Source organism: Uranotaenia lowii, chromosome 1, assembly GCF_029784155.1.
Source record: "Uranotaenia lowii strain MFRU-FL chromosome 1, ASM2978415v1, whole genome shotgun sequence".
In the NCBI taxonomy this organism is placed as follows: domain Eukaryota; kingdom Metazoa; phylum Arthropoda; class Insecta; order Diptera; family Culicidae; genus Uranotaenia; species Uranotaenia lowii.
This window is the reverse complement of record NC_073691.1, coordinates 149215754-149238977: the sequence shown is the minus strand read 5'-3', so window position 1 is coordinate 149238977 and position 23224 is coordinate 149215754. Positions and strand designations below refer to the sequence as shown.

At 40.7% G+C, this 23224-nt stretch overlaps 1 protein-coding gene across 2 annotated transcripts in view; it reads left to right on the top strand.

Annotated features, from left to right (window-relative positions):
• Positions 1-18736, top strand: part of LOC129740476 (probable serine/threonine-protein kinase DDB_G0282963) — a 491691-nt gene extending 472955 nt beyond the window's left edge. The window contains exons 4-6 of one of the 2 annotated variants that reach the window (XM_055732163.1): positions 9016-10176; positions 10321-17345; positions 17420-18736. In XM_055732163.1, the coding sequence (XP_055588138.1) occupies positions 9016-10176; positions 10321-17345; positions 17420-17710 (8477 nt within the window). In that variant the 3' untranslated portion in view covers positions 17711-18736. Of the gene's footprint in view, positions 1-9015; positions 17346-17419 lie in introns of those variants that run through there. The other variant, XM_055732162.1, reaches the window with a different exon arrangement.
• Positions 18737-23224: the final 4488 nt, after the last annotated feature.

Below are 23224 nucleotides of genomic sequence, written 5' to 3'. Positions count from 1 at the left end.
ACTCAATGATGATAAAGGGTGTCCACGATGAAATTGCTACACGATAAATTGATTCTCAAAATTCGAGTTTTCATCCGATTGCCATCAAATTTTAGGGGATTGAAAAATAACTAGTAAACTTCATTTTACCATTTTACTCGTATTTTATTTACAGTCCATACGCAAATACCCGCACCTTGGCCTTAACCCCGGCCATAAGATTTTGCACAACCTGTGAATCAACCGTTTTTTGCATGTAAACCAATACTTTCTTCAGTTCCTCGACTGTCTTCACTAGCTTAGGTCGTTTGAGAAGGTTCTGCATCATAATTGCCCAGTACTTCTCGATGGGGCGGAGCTCCGGAGTGTTGGGAGGGTTGAACATTTTCGGCACGAAATTGACCTTATTGTCCGCATACCACTTCAGCACGTTCTTGGAGTAGTGACATAAGGCCAAATCCGGCCAGAAGATTGTTGGGACGTTGTGGGCCTTCAGGAGAGGAAGCAGCCGCTTCTGGAGGCACTCTTTCATGTACACCTGTCCGTTTATCGTGTGCTGGGTCACGAAAGTTGCACTCCGCTTCCCGCACGTGCAGATGGCTTGTCAAACCAAGAATAAATTCGCAATTTTGGACATCTTCTGAGTTCGGACATGCTCCGGAACGCTGAACTTATCCTTGGCCGTGAAAAACAGGTTACCGTAGATCTGTTTGAAGTCGGCCTTTACATATGTTTCGTCGTCCATGATGCAGCAATCAACTTTCAGCATGTTGAGGTACAACTTCCTGCCACGGGTTTTGGCGGACTTGCTCTGCTTCTCGTCACGATTATAGGTCTCTTGTAACTTGAACGTTCGAAGCCCAATCTTAGTTTTGGGTGCAGCTTCTTAGCCACATCCCGAACGGAGGCGTTCGGGTTTCGGTTGAAGGCCCCAACTACGCGATTGTGATTTTTGGTGTTGTACGGAATACTTTTTCCTTCACTTCAGGGTTTTCGATCGGTGGTCAATCGTTCCTCGAACCGCTTAATCACTCGCGACACCGTGGAATTTGCGATTCCCAACGTTTTAACGATGGAACGATGCGAGAGATCCTTGTTCTCGTGATGAATGCGTAAGATTTTATCACGCATGACCTGTTCTTTCGACTCCATTTCCGCGAGTTTTGATCACAGGACTTAAACATTTGCAGGACGTAAACAATGCACTATGAACTAAATCCACTCAAATTTTCATTAAATTTTACCAAAAGGTTAAAAAGATAGAGCAATTTCAGAGTGTGGCAATTTCATCATGGACACCTTTTAAGTGGGTAGGTAAGCGATTTGTACTCAAACACGGCAAGCTAACACTCGGGTTTAAGTTGTGTTGATTATAGAAAATACTAGTGAAAAAAGATTTGTCCAAAATAACGCCTAGCCTAGCCTTTAATAGCAGTAACGACACAAACTCGCGCGAACGCTGGGAGTATAAACCACCCTGACAAGCGAAAAAAATTACAAGTCAATGATTACTACGATTGAAAAAACAACTAATTATTTCTGAACTTCACAGGAGTGAAAAATTAATAAATAAATGGCGCCTTAGAGAACGCTCTCACCAAGTTTCGCTCCATCTCCTGGATAGCGTCCCTAGCTCTATCCGGAATGAATAGATATGTTTACTTCCATAGATCACTGCAGTCAACAGCAAGCACAGATGTTTCAAGCGACATGTTGTATTTTAACTAGACCCGATTCATCACATTTCCAGCAAATGAAACTTTCTATGCCGCAGACGCTATTTTTTCACATTAAGCACTACCACATCCAATGTTCAATTCACGTTAGTTACGATGCGTTTTCTTTACAGATTCTCAACAGTTTTTCCCCCGGGCACGGATCAATACAAATAACACGAAAATGCCGAAAATAGAAATGAAATGAAAGTCCTGCATAAGTGCAACGAGTTTTAATAGTGCATGGAAATTTGGGGAAAACAAAATTTTTCATTCAAAAATCACCAGAAATGAACTGAAAATCTTAAACTGAAAAAACTTTTTTGCCAGGAATTTTCCACACCGTGGCATTCTTCCCCTAAAAAAAATAAATCTCAGAAAATATATTTGATTTTACACATTTTTTTCACAATATATTACTTAAACCTTTGTGTTTTTCATCAGCTAAATCCTAAGCTGACTCAACATAAGATGAGAACCGATAAACGAAAGAATAATCGTGACCGGATTCAGAACACGGGTTAGAAACCTTACAATAGTCCAGTGTTATGCACCAACCGACGTTGCCGATTCGCAGTAGAATTCAAAATCAATTGAACAGTGTGATTGAGAAAAATCCGAAGGGTAACACTACTAATATTTCTTATATTTATGTTGGAGCATCGGACAGTTTTAGTTTGTTAAAAAGATAACACCAACGGCATATCGCCGCACCGAGTTACGTATGACGAATGAATGCTTGAATGCTTCAATTTTATTTCTCGTAAAATACTTATATACTATGTTAACGTTACCTGCAGTCAGGCGTAGTGCAGTATCTGTTTGTATACTGTTTGTATAATAAACCATTCTGGCGACGACCGGTCTGCTGTGCTTTGCCAGTGCTTTGCGAGGGTCGCTCAAAAGAAAGCAACCAATGTTTACCTCTGCGTGCCGGTAAAGGTCGCGCATGAAGCAAAACACAATGCATGTTTATGTCTGGGCATTCCGTTAGGCGGATTGCCGTTTTTACCTAATTAGTGATAACAGACAAATTTGGGATTTTTGGGAAAATCCCTTGGGAGGTAGCACGGATGCTACACACTCAAATACACCAAGGCGACTTCAACGCAAAGATTGGCTCCGATAATCAGGACTCTGAGCGCATCATGGGACGCCTTGGTTTAGGACTGTTCGGATGAATTTCTCTTCCCCCATCAACAAGCACATAAGGTCACTTGGGTATCCCGAGACGGCCGAACAGATTTCAAATTGATCACATCTGCATCAGCTGGAAATGGAGAAGGAGCCTTCTTGATGTCCGCAACAAACGAAGCGCAGACATTGCATCTGACCAACACGTCGTCCTTGGTGAGATACGACTGAGAGTTGCGCGTGTCCAACGGCGAGAGGAGAAAGTCGGATGTCGATACAACGTCTGCCGGGGGGAGAATCCAGAGGTGAAAAGGACAAACGTTGAAGCCTCAATACTGCCGACAGATGAAACAGTCGAAGAACAGGTGTGTGGAATCACGAATGCCTTCATCACGACGAGCCATGGCCCATGATACTCTCGGTAAAGTATGTGGAAGAAGAAGTAATAGGATGTCGGATGAAACCTGGAGGATGGTCGATGACCGGAGAAAGGCGAAAGTCGAAATTGAGTAGGCATGTACCGGGCCAGCCAAAGCAGCCGTCCGCTTACGATATGTGGAGCTGTAAAAGGCAGTTAAACGAGCTTGTAGACGAGACAAGAAAGCCTTGACAAGCTCCCTAGCCGAAGAGGGAGAAAGAGACGCCGCCAATGGAGATATTCCAGTACTTTATTTAGTGGCTGTAGGACTTGTTCTAGAATGCCGCTGAAAGACCGAGGTGGTCAGCTGTTGACATACAGAACAGGGGTGGGATTATGAAACTCGAAACAATCGAGTTTCGTTCGATTCGACCGACTTTGGCATTACCGCTCTTGAACGAGCTCGATTCGAATGGAACGTTTTTAGATGGGCAACTACTCGGTTTACTCGAAATCTAGTACGTTAAAATTTAGAACTCGAACGAGATACGTAATACCGATTCTTATTCGATTCGAGTAAAACTCGAAACGAGTATCTCAAATCGAATAGGATTCATAATTTCACCCCAGATCAACTCAAACGTTGGACTGAGCATTTCGAACAACTCTTCCGAGTCACGAATAGCGAAGGCCTACAGAACCCGCAGCTCGAAGCGCCAAAAGTAAGTCGCATTAATGGCGTCAACTCGGAAGCGCCTGCTGCGGTGAACCCTGCGGAATATCAACCGCGCTTGATGGCCTGATTAATTACTGGTACTACATCAGAAAGCGCTAGAAATCGAGATTCGGGAACGAAATTGGAGATGGATTGGGCACATGCTGCGAAGAGATGAAAACGAGATTTGCAGAGAGGTGACATCCAGCCTTTGGCTGGTTAGTTTCTAAATGCAAGGAAAACTTATTGACCAAACACCCAGCGATAATTTAATTCTAAAATTATTCCTGCAAGAATACACTTTCACCGAAACACCAGAACTATTATTTACAAAAATTGATTACACGTTGGTTAACTTATCTTAAAGATACGATTATGCAAATTTCTACCAATCATAGATCATCAGAAGATATTTACACGGAAAATAAAAAAAATGTAAAATTTACCGAGATAGCAAGGCGAACGCTCGTGAAAACCAAAAAGATAACTTCTACCTCTTCGAGGTGAAACTCACCTCACAGCGAGGTAAAATTTACCTGAATCGAGATTGGAAAAAAGGTACAATTCACCGAGAAAAAAAGTGAATCCAAAAAAGGTAAATCTTACCTCGTAGCGAGGTGATGTTCACCTGAATTGAGCTGACTAATAAAGTATGGTTCACCTAGAAAATAGGTTAATTCAAATAAGGTACTTTCTACCTCTTCGAGGTAAAGCTTACCTCGTAGCGAGGTGTGGTTGACATGGATTGCGCTAAACAACATGGTACAATTCACCTCGATATAAAGGTAACTATTTTTCGAACCAGTTTATTGAGGTTAAGTTGTTTTTTGCATTCAGAATATGTAAAATAGACTAACGAAGCTAAAAAATGATGGATTTTTCCAATTCAAATTTGCATAACTTCAAAATTAGTTCGAAATATTCCATGAAATTGTTGAAATCAGTAAAGGATTCTTATTACAAAAAGTTATCAAAAAAAAATTTAAAATAACACAACCTTTTATTGCTATTTTAGAAAACTGAGCTTACAATCATTTACTGATGTCAATCGTTCCACATCAAAATTGTATATGGTAAACCGGTTGGTTAAAAATCTTGCCAAACAGTTGAACACTCAATTATTACCGGCAAGATTGTTTTAAAGCTGATTGCTTGTTTTAATCCTAAATAAGGGTAACCATACGTACTCTTTTAAGAGTACATGTACTCTTTTTCGATCGAGAAATAGGCGTACTCTTCTTTTTGTGAAATTTTATGAACTGTACCTTTTTTTAAGAGAACCATTTATCAGAAAATGTACTTTTTTGTTTCAGTATATAAAGTGTGTTTACCACATCTTATACAAAAAATACGAAAGAAATGCAATTTACAAAAACTTTCATTACCTTACCTAAATATCCCGAAATCATAAAGACATCTTTGAATTTACAGTTAGCGCAATAAGCGCCTTTGAGTATGCAATAAATCAAAGAGCAGATTATCAAAGAGTACAAAGTAATATACTCAAATGCTTCGTAGCGCACAAAACTAACATATCATAAGTTGAAAACAAAAAATAATGAGAAAATTTTATTATCATAAACGTCACACCCAAGTTTTCCAGAAAATTTTCCAAGCGTATTCGGGTCGGGCAAATCCGGGCATTTTTACCCAAAAACCTTGCAAAATCCGGGTATTGGATTTCAAAATTTTCAATTAAAAAACCGGGTAATATCCAAGCAAATCTGACCAAATCCAGGCTTTTTTCATGAAAATTCATAAGAAAAAAAGTGAATTGAGTCACATCTGTGGTGTTTAATTCATATTTAAATTTACAAAAAATGTTTGCAGGTTTATTTCGATGAAACAAGCTAAAAAAAATCATACATTTTGTAAAAAGTGTAGTTATGGTTCGGTTTTTGCTTTAATTTTGGATATATCTGAGCATTTTCCTCGATATCTGGGTAACCGGACCAGACCGGACTTTTTCTTTATTTTTCATTGAATGTAGGCAATCTGGAATGCTTAATCTGACCTATTACTCCCAACAAATTGACAGCATTTGAATGACTTCAAATAACTCTGTTTTATTTTGATTTACTAAAATATACCTTACTCTTTTGAATTTTTTTGTCCCAATGTTTTCTTTTTAGTATAGCGGGATATGATAACCCTATTTTTTAATGCCCATTCAAAAACTATTGCGATGGAATTAGGTTTTGTCACATGGTGGAATCTCTTTAGTTTAAAAACTTTTAAATCAATTTCCATTCATATTCTTTTTCTCCCACTATGATGAATTGTCTGCGGCGAAAAATTAAAATAAAAACAGTTCCAGAAGGTTTTGAAAAACGAGTTCGGCTGGAATTTTAGCCTTCAACCATTTCCATCCAATCCACTTTCTGTAAGTAAAAAAACAACTATAAGCCGATTTTTTTACTAATCTTTTGGATATTTTTGAAAATATTCGACTCAAAAATATCCACACGCTTCCGAGATAATGTGTTCCGATCAAATGAACTCAATTTACAGACAAAAATATGGGCAATAAATTTAACTGGATCCCGTATACCACCAACAAACTGCTTCCACCGAAAAGTATTCTATTTCCGGTGTATTGGCTAGTGCACATTTATTTACCAAACACTCGAGAGAGCTCATATTTTGTTTGCCTTGCACCATATCAAGTGCCAATTGGAAGTGCAAAAAACCACACACATTCGGCCTCCCGCTCTCGAAAACATTTTATGCATTTACCGGAAACAAAAATAGAGAGTCCGGTCAAAATTCCCTAGGGCTTCTCTGTAAAGGGTGAAGTTCATGAAGATAAAAAAAATCTAATTAAATCTTATCTTAACTAACAATTTTTCAGCAGCACCGACCTAAGAGTTTTCTTCCTGTTCTATGTATGGGGTGCGGAAGCTTTGTGGGATACACCCCACCGATGATGCCAGAACGCTTCTAACTAACCTGGAGTTCCTCAAACCTCGATCGGTGATTCCTATTTCTATGTATGAGCTCACTTTGGGGTTTGTATTTTACTGGCGGTTTTCCATCGATCAGTAGCGTAATGCAGATTGTGTGGAGTGCCTTCCAGTGGAAAAGACATGTTTGCTGAAGTAGAAAACATGTAGGCCTATCAAGATTGATGAACATCTAAAACTTTGATTTCAAACTTAATCTTTTTCTGTTTGAAAGGATGGTAAAACCCTTCGACGCACCTCTGCTTTCGATAAAAGAACTAAAAACTCATTAAACTGAAAACAGAACCGTAAACCAATGCAGACTGACTAGAGTATGAGATGGCCCTTTTATGCTTTCCAGCATCCGAGCGGCCGGCTAAGAAGCGCTCAGAAACTGCAACAAACCCATCAGGTGCCCCTGGAGAGCGGCACCCTCAACCAAAAATGGCCAGATTACATCACACCATTTTCGGCACCATATCAGATTCTCCTGGTTCCATTTTCATCCCATGAGAAGTAGTACCAGCACAGAATTTTGCCAGGTGTGTTCATGCACTATTGTTGCTTTTCTACTCGGGGAAAGGATACTTTCCTTGTAGTGTGACATACCCATTTAACGTATGGCTGGACTGGAAAAGAGAGCACACCGAACACAAACGAGCAGGTTCTAAACCACGAGTCCCTTTTCACACCTGTTCCAACCAATCGATACTTGTTTTACGAGAAGTTCCTCGCTACCGAACACGTGTCCACCAGTATCCTTCCACGCCTTTTTCCTCTTTTTCCAGTAAACGTGTGGGAAAGTTACCGAAAACCTGGAAAACGGTCGTAGCAGGGAGTTAAATTATTTTAATTTACTTTGTCTAGGTGGTGAGTATTTCCCATTTATTTAATTCCGCACTCTAACCCGGCTACCGGTGAGGGCTAGCTTTGTCCGGCAAACGACGGTGTCACCTTTTCCTGGAAAAAGTGCTAAATGGTCATGGTTGTTGTTGTTCTAGATATGTAACTGCAAAAGAGCGCTCTAACGCTTCAGCAAGGATCAACTTCAGGTCCGGCGAGCCCGGAAAAGTTGCTCCCAATTAGGTTTCGGTAACAGTTTGACAATCGTTTCAGCTGGCTTCCGGTTCCATATATTATTCATTTGAGCTGTCAATTGATTATTAACGAGGCGTCAAATTAATAGCTATGACCACTACAGCTGCAATAGAATTTTTTTTTTTTCAAAAATAAGGAGATCAAACATCACAAATCGTAGCGCTTCATCACCGTTGGTCCTTCGAACCGGATTCAAATTTGACTAACAGCATTACTTTTTTTCTGATCTTTTGGCATTGACATCAGAGACGGAACACTCAATTAGCAATACCGATACCAGAGAGCACTTCAATTGATGCTGGAGAATTAATTTATTCTTTTTTTTTTCCTTTTTTATAGGAATTGAACCCATTAAGGTCATTCTTCCTCGCAATAGTTAATTTACACCTACTCCTCGGGCGAACCTAACTGGTTGAAAAATCCGCTATATTTTCGACAGGGTATTTTAATGATAAATTTTCATGGCAAACTATTGTTTCCCGATGTCGACAAAATGTGGCTTTCAGCGAGAAATTAAACAAAAAAAATCCGAACCGCCGTACTATGAATACTGACCAATTTATTGAATTTAACTGCTACCAGAAAAGTCTAAGTTGGCTGAATATGCCACATTGGTAAGAATTTTCCAAATTTGCCAAGATTGCCAAGATTCGAGATACTTGTCTCTTTTCATTTGTTAGTTTTTCCTTTATAGGCTCAACGTCTTAAGAGCTAGAGAGCTGAAATTTGGCATGGGATTTCATCAGGACAAGGAATGATGAAAAATGTTTGCAGGTTTTAGGATGACCCCTTCCGAAGGGGGTCGTCTATACAACACAAATCCTGATTAAGCAATATTGACGCTATAATGCATCGGATTGAGATGAGCTTGCACGTGTGAATTTTGAGAGATAAACAATTGGTTTTCGATATGAAATTTTGGGTAAAGAGTCGGCAAAAGGGGTCGTCGTCCTTATTTATTGTTCATTGCTTTTGCGATATTTATTTAGAATAAAATCGGATAAAATCATACTAAACCTAAACCCAATGTGAAACAACGAATCAAACGAACTTTCCCTTCTCTCCATATTTCAGCGGCCTCCCGATACGACTGCCAGGAGGAAGGATTCTTCGCGGACCCGGATAGCTGCAGCACCTTCCATCGGTGCGTACGCGAAGGAGACCAACTGACGGCCTACTCGTTCCAGTGCGGACCCGGATCGGTATACTCGGAAGCTCAGAACACCTGCGTCCATCCGCGCGACTCGGACCGGGAAGAATGCAGCGAAGGTAACAACGAAATCGATGACAGCGACGATGGCTACAATCAACAACCCTCGATGATGGGAGAATCGTCAAACATGCACCCAATGATGGAGACCGCAGGCAGCAGCAGCTCAACATCGGCACCATCCGATGACAGCGAGAACAATGTCAACTCGAATGACAACGATAACGGCGGATATCACTACGAGAAACCTCAACAGCCAGCCAGCTCTTCCGGTACCGATGACAATGATGGATCGCCATGCACTCAGGAGGGCTTCACCGGTGATCCCGTTGACTGTCAGGTATTCTACCGCTGTGTTTCGAACGGTCAAAATGGGTTCACTCGATATCCGTTCCGGTGTGGAGATGGGACGGTCTGGGATGACCGTATAGGGGCTTGCAATCACGACAGCGCTGTCGAACGATGCAGCAGACGAGCGGAGAATGATTACGTTGTGAACACGGACAGCTTCGCTCAGTCCAATGCCTCGTCGGAGCATAACATGACACAATCCAGTGGGTCAATGACGGCTAACGGTGTGACCACTAACACGACTTCGACGCAAAACAACAGTAACAGTAACATGAGCAACTACATGAATATGACGACTTCCATCAAAGACGATCAGGGAGGTTCATCCTCATCATCTAGTTCGAGCAGCAGTAGTAGTTCAAGTTCAAGTAGCTCTAGCAGTAGTTCAAGTAGCTCTAGTTCTTCGAGTAGTGGTGGCTCTTGGAATAACAACAACAACCAAAATCAGGGATCTAACAGCAATTGGCAGCAATCTAACAACAACAATCAGTGGAACAACCAGAATCAAGGTTCTAGCAATAATGGGCAGTGGAACAATCAAAACAATCAAAATCAGGGTTCTAACAATAATGGGCAGTGGAACAATCAAAATCAGGGATCGAATAACAATGGACAGTGGAACAATCAAAATCAGGGTTCTAACAATAATGGGCAGTGGAACAACCAAAATCAAGGTTCAAACAGCAATGGACAGTGGAATAATCAAAACAATCAAAATCAGGGCCAATGGAACAATCAAAATCAAGGTTCAAACAGCAATGGACAGTGGAATAATCAAAACAATCAAAATCAGGGTCAATGGAACAATCAAAATCAAGGTTCAAACAGCAATGGACAGTGGAATAATCAAAACAATCAAAATCAGGGATCTAGCAATAATCAAAACAATCAGTGGAGCAACCAAAATCAAGGTTCTAGCAGCAATCAGCAACAATCCTCAAGTAGTAATCAATGGAACAACCAAAATCAAGGCTCAAGCAATAATCAGCAGCAATCTTCTAACAATAATCAATGGAACAATCAAAATCAGGGCAGCAACAATCAAAATAGCGGAAATAATCAGTGGAATAACAACAACAATCAGAACAATCAAAATAACCAATGGAATAATAATAACAGCAACCAAAACAATCAGTGGAACAATAATAGTCAAAACCAACAGAATCCAAACAATCAATGGAACAACAATAATCAAAACCAAAATAACCAATGGAGCAACAACAATAACAATCAAAACAACCAGAACAACCAGTGGAACAACAATAATCAGAATCAGAATCAAAACAATCAATGGAGCAATAATAATCAGAATCAAAATCAAAACAATCAATGGAGCAACAATCAGAACAGTCAAAATCAAAACAATCAATGGTCAAACAGTCAAAATAGTCAAAACCAAAACAATCAATGGAATAACAATAATCAGAATCAGAATCAAAACAACCAATGGAGCAACAATCAGAACAGCCAAAATCAACAGAGCAGTAATCAAAATCAAAGCAACAATAACAATCAGAATCAAAACAATCAATGGAACAACAACAGCAGCAATCAAAATCAAAACAACCAATGGAATAACAATAATCAAAATCAAAACAATCAATGGAACAACAACAATAACAATCAAAATCAAAACAACCAATGGAGTAATAATAATCAAAATCAGAACAATCAAAATCAAAACAATCAATGGAACAACAATAACAATCAAAACAATAACAACCAATCCAACAACAGTCAATCCAGTCAGAATTCTCAAACGAGCAGCAGCTCCAGTTCTCAATCAATGTCTTCAAGCAGTCAAACTTCCCAGACCAATTCTACCAGCAGTCAGAGTTCTCAATCAAATAACAACAATCAAAACTCCCAGTCGAGTGGCAACAACCAACAGTCGAGCAATAATCAAAGTAACAACAACAATCAAAATTCGCAATCCAATAACAATCAAAGTTCGCAATCAAACAACAACCAGTCGAGCAGTAATCAAAGTAGCAATCAGAATTCGCAATCCAGTAACAATCAAAATTCCCAATCGAACAACAATCAGAGTTCTCAAACGAATAACCAGGGCTCCCAATCGAGTAGTAATCAAAGTTCCAGTAACAATCAGAGCTCGCAGTCAAGCAATAACCAGAACTCTCAATCGTCCGATAGCAATTCTCAATCCAGCAGCAACAATCAATCGAACAACAGTAATCAAACCTCTCAATCAAATAGTAACAACAATCAGAACTCTCAATCGAGTAACAACCAATCTTCGCAATCCAGTGGTAACAACCAGTCGAGTGCAAACAATCAAACGAACACCACCGACAATCAAAGCTCTCAAACCAATAATAACAACCAAAGCAGCAATCAACAATCAAGCAATAACAATCAAAGCTCCCAATCTAGCAACAACAACCAGGGTTCACAGAATAATAATCAAAGTTCTCAATCAAGCAACAATCAAAATCAATCCCAGTCAAATAATCAAAGCTCACAGTCCAATAACAATAGCAGTAACGAAAGCTCTCAGGGATCGCAATCCAATAATCAAAGCTCTCAATCAAGCAACAATCAAAGCTCCCAAACGAATAACAATCAAAGTTCACAATCCAACAACCAAGGCTCACAAACGAACAACAATACCAGTTCACAATCCAACAATCAAACCTTGGAATCGGTCAACAACCAGTCAAATAATACCAGTTCTCAATCTAGCAGTAATCAGGGCTCTCAATCAAACATCAGCCATTCCAACAATCAAAGCTCGCAATCGAACAATAATAACCAAAGTTCCAACTCGAATAATCAATCTCAAAATCAAACTTCTGAATCGACTAACAACCAGACAAACAATAACCAGACATCTCAATCGAACAACGAATCTAACAATAACAGCGGAAGCTCCCAGTCAACCAATGAGAATTCACAGTCCAATAATAATACTAGCAGCAATAATAATAGCCAAAGTTCACAATCCAATAGCAATCAAAACTCTCAGACCAACAGTTCCACAACTGATAATCAAACTACTTCAAACAGCCAATCGATATCTAACACCGATCAAACTACCCAATCTAACAATGGTAATCAAGGGTCTAGCACTACTGAAACCACAACAAATAGCTCTGAAGCCGTCACTATCGAAGCTTTACCTTCAGTCTCTTCTACCAGTAGTGTTCCTAATATAACAACGGAAGCCATCGAAACTACAACTAATACCGACCAACCAGCTACCTCAAACTCGACTCCTGTAAGCTCTACTACTGATCAACAATCTTCTCAAGAACCAAGTACTGACACACCGACTACAAATGCACCGACTACCGACCAACCGACTACGACTAGTACATCAATGACTCAAGAACTAACGACTACCGCACCAGACAACACCGATACGCCATCAGCAACGGCCCAACCGACGGCACCCGTTGAACCTACAACACCTGCACCAATTACCACTACTAACGCACCAGAAACTGATGCACCTAGCACAACCACAACAGCACCCACAACTAATGCACCAACGACCGATGCACCAAAACCCGATGCTATGACATCTGATGCATCGGAAGAAACTACTCTCGCACCAATTACCAACACCAATCAGCCAATAATTGGCACGACACCTCAGGCACCACAACAGTCTCAAGCAACGCAATCCACGACTATTGCGTCCCAAACAGACAACACTGACTCTTTCGAAACAACTACTACAACCACTACTCAGTCTCAAGTGTCTACTACTACTTCTTCACAGGAAAACAAGGAACCCGGGAGCCAACCGTCTAGCACTACTGCGGCTCCAAGTCCACTGGAGAGCAGCACCGCAGACAACACCAATCCCGATAACAATGAAGTGCAAAGCTCCTCAGCCACTTCAGCTATCCCCGCCTCCCAAACAACATCATCAACCACTAATAAACCAACCTCTTCCTCCTCAAGCTCTTCTACCTCTAGCTCTAGCTCTCCTGCCTGTACCGGCGATGGCTTTATGGGTGATCCAAATGATTGCCAAAAGTTCTATCGTTGCGTATCGAACGGTCAGGGAGGGTACACCAAGTATGAGTTCAAATGTAGCGATAACACCGTATGGGATGACAGAATCTCCAACTGCAACCACGCATGGGCCGTCGAAGATCCCAAGTGTCGTACCGAAACACCGCAAAGCACCGGAGATGGTGGTTCACAGGGTCCGAATGGTTCGGATGGTGGCAACCAAGGATCGAATGGTCCCAATGGCAGTGGTCAAGGACCCAATGGTGGCAATGGACCGAATGGAAGTGGACAAGGTCCCGATGGTTCCAGTGGGCCGAATGGTGGAAGTCAAGGACCGGATGGACCTAACGGTGAAGGCAATGGTCCGAATGGACCAGATGGTGGAAACGGTCCGAACGGTTCCAATGGTTCGAATGGACCAAACGGCTCTAGCGGCCCAGATGGTCCTGATGGACCTAATGGCCCCAATGGTCCTAATGGCCCAGACGGCCCTAACGGTCCTGATGGTTCTAATGGTCCCAATGGTCCTAACGGTCCTGACGGTCCTAACGGCCCTGACGGTCCTAACGGCCCAGACGGTCCTAACGGCCCAGACGGTCCTAGTGGCCCCAATGGTCCTAACGGTCCCGATGGTTCTAACGGTCCCGATGGTTCGAACGGTGATGGAAATAATCCCAATACTTCCAGTGAACCTGACAGCACAACTGCTCAAGGTTCGAATTCAAACAGCAATGAAACGACGGCTCCCCCATGCCAACAGACCTCCAGTACTACCAGTGCTCCTCCTATGCCAGCGGGAAGCAATGGTGTGTGTGAACGGGAAGGTTTCATGGAGCATGAGTCCAACTGTCGCAAGTTCTATCGATGCGTGGACAACGGAAATGGTGGTTACACTCGATACGAGTTCAATTGCGGTGCCGGTACTGTCTGGAGTAACGATGTAATGGCTTGCGATCACCCAGAAAATGTTAAAAATTCAAAATGTTCCCAAGGAAGTGGAAACCAGCAGCCAACTCAAGGCAGTGGAAATCAACAGCCAGGTGGCAGTGAGCAACCTTCTCAAGGCGGTTCGGAAAGTGGACGACCTGAAGGAGGCAGTCCCTCTGGCCCTAACAACACTTATCTTCCTCCTGATACGAATAGCACCACAGAAGCCATGTCCACTAATGCTGCCACTACATCTTCCCCTGTAGATAACTCAAGTGACCAATCTACAACATCAAACTCCGGCAACACTCAAGAAACCACAGAGAGTCCAAAAGAAGAAACAACAACAAACAAGGCCACTGAACCCACAACTGCTCAAAGTCAGCAGACTACAACGCAACCTCCATCCAACCAAGAAACTACCACCGTTCAACCTAACCAAGAAACCACAACCTCTTCAAACAATCAAGAAACAACCACGAACAAGCAAGGTCAAACTGATGGTCCTGGGGAAGAATCTACTACTCCTGCTGGTTCAGAACCAACCACAGATGCCACTACCTTTTCCCCAGAAGGTTGTGAATCGGAAGGATTTATGCCTCACCCAGAAGACTGCCGCAAATTCTACCGTTGCGTAGATAACGGCAAAGGAGGCTACAGCAAGCACGAATTCACTTGTAGTGAAGGAACTGGTTGGGATCAAAGTATTCAAGCTTGCAATCATGAACACGAAATTGAAAACTGTGGCGCTGATCGACCTCCAGAGCCATCCCCCGAGCCAGATGCACAATCCACACAGCCACCGCCAGATTCCGAAAACCAAATGACGACAACTGACCAATCGGGTGAAACAACTACGAAACCGGGTGAAACTACAACGCAATCGAACCAAGAAACGACGACCCAATCGAAAGAAACCACCGGTGCGGAGACAACTTCTGCTCAGGAAACGACTGCCTCTGCGGAAACAACAACTAGTCCAACGCAAGAAACAACGCAACCACCAAGTGGTTCGGAAGAAACCACAACCGTTAGTTCTGCTCAAGAAACGACCACGGCAGCGAATCCGAGCACAGATTCCGAAACGACTGCTGCCGAAGATAAACAAGAAACAACAACACAAAAAAGTTCGGAAGCTACAACCGATAGTCAAGAAACCACAACAAACGGTTCAGAACAAGAGCAAACGACTAGCCAGCCTTCGAGCAGCAGCGGCGAGTGCACCTCGGAAGGTTTCATGGGTGATCCGAATGATTGCAAGAAATTCTACCGTTGCGTAGACAATGGAAAAGGTGGCTACACCAAGTACGATTTCACTTGCGGCGACGGAACTGCTTGGGATCAGGAAGCCCAAACCTGTAACCATGAAAATGTTGTCCAAATGTGTGGAGGAGAATCAGGTAACAACAATGAAACAAATTCTAGTAACAATGAATCATCTACTAACTCAACAACCTCAAGCATGTCCACTAACCAAACTTCTACCACAAACATGAGCTCAACAACCTCTAGTACAACTTCAACTACCTCAACTGAATCTCCTACTACCACTTCTTCTACTACCACCACTACCACAACTTCTACTACTACCACAACTCCCGCTCCAACCACCGAAAGCACGTCCACTTCATCAACAACCCAACGCATGTCAACTACCACTTCAACCAGCATGTCGACCACTACATCAACTACCAGCATGTCTAGCACATCTACCTCAAGCATGTCATCTTCGTCATCCGAATCGAGCATGTCATCCACAACGTCATCGCCAACTCAAGTTAACTGCACCGAGGCAGGATACTTCCCCAACCCTGATGATTGTACCAAATTCTACCGGTGCGTCGACTGGGACGGAAATGGCACGCGCTTTTCCGTCTACCACTTCGACTGTCCCGAAGGTACAATTTGGGATCCCGCTGTAAATACTTGCAACCACGAAGACAGTGTCCAGCCACCACGCGACTGTTCTGGCATGTCATCATCAGAATCATCTTCATCAACGACGGAAGAAATGTCGAAGACAACGACGAGCATGCCAGATTCCGAATCTACTACCGAATCTAATGTTTCAGGCGAATCCAGTGCAACTACAGGCGCTTCTACCGATGAGCCTGACATGGAAACCACAACGGCAGCTGTTCAAGAAACTACCACCCAAGCATCTTCCAGTCAAGAAACGACCACATCTGCTGCGTCCAGCAGTGAAGAAACGACAACAGCTGCTGCATCCAGCAGTGAAGAAACGACTACTCAAGCTGCCCAAGAAACGACTACTCAAGCTGCCCAAGAAACAACGGCTGCACCTGCCTCCAGTGAGGAGTCGACGACTCAAGCCAAGGAAGAAACCACTCAAGAAACAACAACACAAGCCAACCAAGAACCAACGACAGAGCAACCCGACCAGGAGACAACAGCTCAACCATCCGAGGGTAATCAACAGACCACAACCCAATCGTCTACCGAGGCAGCTCAAGAAACAACAGCTCAACCAACAGAGTCATCTCAGGAAACGACCAATCAGCAGGCTCAAGAAACGACAATGTCTCAAACAACGACCGAATCTTCAACCGAAGCACAAACTGAACCAGCCAGCACGGATTCGACCACGGCCGCCAGTCAGCAATCAACGACGTCGTCTCCACAGGAGTGTCCTGAAGGTTGCAAGGGTAGCTGCCCACAGACCGGTGAAGGCGAGGCCACTTTCGTTTGTCCAACTGGATTCCGAAGACACCCTCAGGACTGTAACATGTTCTATCAATGCACTCAGAAACCAGACAGCTACGACTACAGCATAGTGGTGTTTAGCTGTCCCAATGCGACCGTTTACAACGAGGAAGGAATCCAATGCGGAGAACCAGCAGAGGGAGACGAACAGTGCCAGTCGCCGAGCATGCGATTCTTGCGCAGCGCCATGGGACCGAAAGTTCCGGTGGTAAGTTAGAAGAAACTTGGTGTCGAGTAAGTAGTTATATCAGTGAGTAAACAATCTGTTTTACATTTTCGCAGATGCAGGTGCGTTCTACGAAGCCGCTCTGCCCAGCAGAGGGGCACTTTGCTTTGGACGATCAGAAATGCAGCTCGACGTTCTTGCGGTGCCAACCATCCGAGAGCCGTTCCGATGGAGCTCTGCAACCGAACATGTTCCGCTGTCCCAAGGGTTACGTTTATTGGAGCGTGAGCCGCCGGTGTGAACGGGTGGCCAAAATCCCCGAATGCAGGAACGCTCGAATGCAGGAACGTTCCGAGATTCCAGTTGAATGGATCAATCTTGGAAACCGACGTAGGAGCTTATTCTAAAAGTTTAGGAGACGAGTGAAACAAGTACATTGCGAATAGTCAACGACCTTCGAAACGACCATGAGACGAAAGTGACGCCTCTAGTTTTTTTTTATTCTAGATTAGACGTAGTTTTAGTTACAACAAACAGGTAGGAAAAGATTGTCATTACTAAAAAGATAAAACATGATTCAACTGCCAACAACAGGACTGATATTTGTTTAAAGGCATTCTGAATAGTCGAGTCCCCTCGTTTAGTAGTAGAATGATCGGATTCAGAGGGGAGATGACTACTCAGAGCCTCAGAGCTACAAAGGAGACAAACTACAACGACATCTGTCTAGTTCTAGTCAGGAAGATGTCATATATCAGAGCAGAAAATGCCACTGCGCCATATTCAGATGTAACTTATCACAGACACAATTTTCGGCATATCAATCATTTCATTTTATGATTTTTTAACCCGATTGTAAATATTTTCCGCCCTACCGGTAAAACAAAAATTAGGAGCGAAAATAGGAGAGATAAATCAAAATGAAACGAAATCAAAAACAGGACAAGAATTTTACGTAAATAAGGTCATATTTATATCTCCACGTGTGTAAGGAATCATTCACATCCAGAACGTGATGCGGTAGTTTTTCATTTTCTTTTGTTTACGCCGTATTAGAAGAAAACGATTCAGTCAAACAGTCGCCACCGAAGGATAATATTAACAAAAAAAAAACGGTCAGTAAACTGTTTATTTTTCTGAAAATGAGCCTTTCTTGCTCCGAAAAATATTTAAATCACGAAACAGTAGAGAGAATAGAAAAAAAACGTTGAGCGGAAGAGAGTTGATAAATTGTTTTCAGGAAAGATGCCACCTCGACTCAAGTGAGCAGGAAACTCACGAGGTCGTGGTCATGGTTTGAAATGGCGACCGTTTAACTGCGGGATGAACTGTGCGCGTTCTATTTGCGAATGATTCGCGATGATTTATGTTAGTAGAACTAGGCTTAAGGATTCTAGACGTAAATAAATGTAATTTATTTGAGATACTTGAAACCATTTGCAAACATTTTGATGCATGATATCACATATCACCCTCATAAAAATATGGAAAAGGATGACACACTGACAATTAGAACCAGTAGCCTTCATAGCTGGAATGACCACTTTTTAGCAAAAGAAGGATCAACCAAACGCTGAACACCCACTTAGGGATCATCTTACTCCGTACGTCGGAAAATCGTCGGATTTGTTGGTGTTTATTGTATTCAATTATTTAGCAGTTTGATTAGGTTATTTAGCTACTTTAATTTTTTTTTTTTTCAAGTGTCTCACATCACACTTTAGCCATTTCAAGTTTTTATTTAACTTCTCTTTAAACCATTCGTAAGCTTAAGGTATTCGCCTCCCCATACGCAATCTTCAAATTATCAAAGTGCATATCCTATATTTTCAAATAAGGGGAAATTATTAAACTTGATTAAGAATATTTTTTGGTTATATTCAGTTTAGTTATATAAAGGGTGGCCACATCGATCGAATTGCATCATATTTAAAACACTGTAAAAAAAATAACCAAGTAGATCGATTCTTTTCAAACTTTCAGACAATAAATTTTTAACCGTTTATGATCTTTTGGTATATTTATATCATTCCAGTTCAATACCATACTCGTGCAATTCTTCATTAAGCTTCTTCTATACAGAAACTCATTTTTTCCTCATTTCTTCTTCATAAAATAGACCTCTTTGAGATGCTTACTGACTGACTGCTTCAAAATAGCACAGTATTTTTAAATAGGTCCGAGTTCCTAATTTTTCCAATAAATAAAAATAATCTATATATATAAAAAGCAATTTCTGTATGTTTGTTTGTTTGTTCGTTTGTCCTCTATAGACTCAGCCGTCTTAAGAGCTAGAGAGCTGAAATTTGGCATGGATGCTCATTAGGACCAGGAATGATGAAAAATGTTTTTAGATTTTCGGATGACCCCTTCTGAAGGGGGTCGTCCATAGAAGACAAATATTGTTTTCGCGATATTGACGTTACTTTTTGTCGGATCGTGTTGAAAAATTGCACATGAGTGTTTTGAAAGACGAGAAACTGATTTCAGGTGTCGAATTTTGTGTAAGGGGTCAGCCAAAGGGGTCGTCCATATTAACTGTTCGCTGTTTTTGCTATATTGGCGTTATTATACATCGTATTCATATGAAAATTGGTACATGATAGTTTTGAGTGACGTGCAATCGATTTGAGGTATAAAATTCAGTGTAAGGGGCCGGCAAAAGGGGTCGTCCATATTAAGTTTTCAGTATCTTAGTGATATTGACGTTTTTATACATCAGATTGGGATGAAAATTTGCACATAAGAGTTATTAGGGACATACAACTGATTTCACTTATCCAAACTAAAATCAGGGGTCGGCCAAAGGGGTCGTCCATATTAACTATTCACTGTTGATGCGATATTGTCGTTATTATACATCGGATTCAGACGAAAATTGGTACACGAGAGTTTTGAGAGATGAGCAATGGATTTCAGGTATTAAATTCAGTGTAAGGGGCCGGCAAAAGGGGTCGTCCATATAAACCTTTCAATATTTTTGCAATATCGTCGTTATTATACATCGGATTGAGATGAAAATTTGTACACGGTAGTTTTCAGGGACGGGCAATCGATTGCAGATGTCAAATGTTTTATCAGGGGTCGACGAAAGGGGTCGTCCATATAAATTCATTTTTCACTGTTTTTAGCAATATTGACGTTATTTTACAATGGATTGCTTTAAAAATTTGCACACGGGAGTTTTTAAGGGAAGGGAAATCGATTTCAGATATCAAAGATTATATAAGAGCCCCCAAATGGGGTTTAGCTTTTTGGCAATAATTAAGTTGTCATGCAATGATTCAGTCGAAATTTATACACGTGGTTTTTTTGACACGGTCAATTGATTACTGATTTCAAATTTAGTAGCAGATTACAGACAAAGTGATAATCCAATATTTTTGCAATTATTACTTAACAATGAATTCAGAAGTGCATCTGGAAAAATGCTTGGCAATTGACTTTCATACAAACTGTTCATGACATATTCCAAGTTGAAAGCGAAACGGAGTTCGTATGGGATCAGCTAGTAATTAATAATAATAATTTATTACGTTATTAATCTTTAACCAGTATGACGGATTGACTTAATGATATCACGTAAAAACTGTATATTGATTTAATTAACTTATACCAACACTGTTGGTGTTCAAATATTTTTCTGGCAATCACAATTTTTTTTTAATAATTATTTGCATAGTTCAGTTACCAGACTGGGCTAAAATGCATCAAAATGCAAATCAAAGTTTCACCTTTTAAATCTCGTTTCCCTATGCCGAATATGAATGTTTCGTTGCATCACGCGTTTGTTAAATTCAAAATTTCATCCATCCAAACATTATTTGCACCCCTTTATCTTTTAAAACATTTTTGTCAGAAAAAATGTAAAATTTAATTCGATCAAAACCAAAAATTACTGCAATTGATGCTTTTTACCTTATGCCATCACAAATATATCAAAAACTTTAAATTTTTATTTGGTTTTTCAGTAAAAACAAAATTTTTTGCAACTTACCCCCTTTTCTTAGTAGGGTGAAAATCGCATGTTTTTGAAAATTTGAAAATAACTGGGAAAACCAATACTATTTCTGACTATGTCAATTTGATGATGAAAACTTTTCGTGTACAAGCGGTATGATTTTCTGTTGGCATTAAGTTTTCAGAAGCCATTTAAGTTTAAAGTGTTGCATGATGCCCCAGTTGACGGTATACCTTCAGTATCGTTTTTATGGTAACTCGTATCATCTAACGGCCAGGCATTCTGGCAGGCCAAACAACGATTTCAGTCCCAAGGTTGTGATTCCGGAACATTCCCTTATTTTTGGACCACCCTATTCGGACGTGACCCTTGAATACTGCATCCTGCATCAGGTGAAGTTGTGCGCTATAAAAGAAAGTCGCTTTATTGCATGCAATATTTTTATCTTAGAAAATTAAGCTCTTCGGGGCAGCAGAACATAATGCTTGGAGCTTTTATCAAGCTTTTATGCATCCAAACAACGGATAGGATAACGATGCTTCCGTAAGCTTCTCGCTGGATAGGGATGTCAAAAATAATAAATAACCAGAATAGGACCAGTTATTTAGGCCGGAACAAATTTCAAATCCTTCTTTTGTCACTCGGAGTTGGGACATCGCGAGGGGGGGGACAATAAAAAATAATGCGAAAAACAAATAAATTGGAATAAATTGCACGGAAGCTTGTATGCAACAAAATTTCAGATTATATTGTTGCACAAAACCTATAAATCAAGTAATTTTATATCGAATAATTCAATGAAATCAAGAAAACAAAAGGTGAAATAACTCCAATCTTCTTAAATTTAATTTTTAGTCTTGTAAACTTTAAGATATTGGATTTTTTTATTGGAATTTACATAAATTACTTCAAACTTTATTTATTTCCCCCTTCGAGTTTTTGGAAATTTCGAAGGGGGGGGTGACAAAAGAAGAAATTGATATTTGTTCCAGCCTTATTGCAATCAAAAAACAAACAGAATCAAGTTTTCTGGCAAGAAACTCGCAGGAAGAAAGAAAAATTTTACGAATGAAACACGTTTCCCGCTAAATTTCATTCCTGGACCACTGTGCAATGTCTCCTAAGCTTGATGTATAATGAAAAGTTTATTAACTTTTATCAATTATCATTCGTGAGTTTTAAACAAATATTCAGAAATTAAGGCCCATATAAAGTTCTAGCGAAAATAAACGTGAAAAAATCTTATTTTGTCAATAACTAAAAAACACGGCACAGCTAGCGTGTATCATGGTTGAATTGATGGGAGATACAGTTGCGTTCAAAAAAGAATGAAATCGTGTGAAGCTGCGCACCCACTTCCAACTTTGACAAGCTGCCATTTCTCTCTCGGTTTATATTTTTTCACGAAAATTTCACACAATCTAGTTCAACTATCCAACTAACTCTACACAAAATTTGAAGTCTTTACAATGACGAGAAACAAAGTTACAGCTTTTCCCGTAAAAAAGGCAAATTTGGAATTGCTTCACTAAACTTGCTGTATCTTTGACAATTTTCAACGAAAAATCTTGAAATTTGGTCCAAAGATGTAAAAATGTTTGATCTAATACCAGGCCAAGTTTCGTCAAAATCGATGAACGTGATCAAAAATGGTGCCGGATTTAAAATGAGGTTCATTATCGTCTAGCAGACGATTTCATTCTTTTTTGGACGGATGTTTGTATGGAAAACATCGTAATCTATGTATTTTTGGTTTTTTTTTTTGCACGAAACCAACATTTATTACAAAGAATGTTGTAAATTGATAAGAACTTCATCCTTGCTCTGTTTAGAAATAGAAATTGTTCCAACAGAGCTGGTAATCTGGTATTGAAACAAAAGAGCGAATAGAATATTCGCTTTAATTGTGGAACAAATTTGTTTATCGGTATAATTAGCAGGTCATTTCTAAAACTCTGTT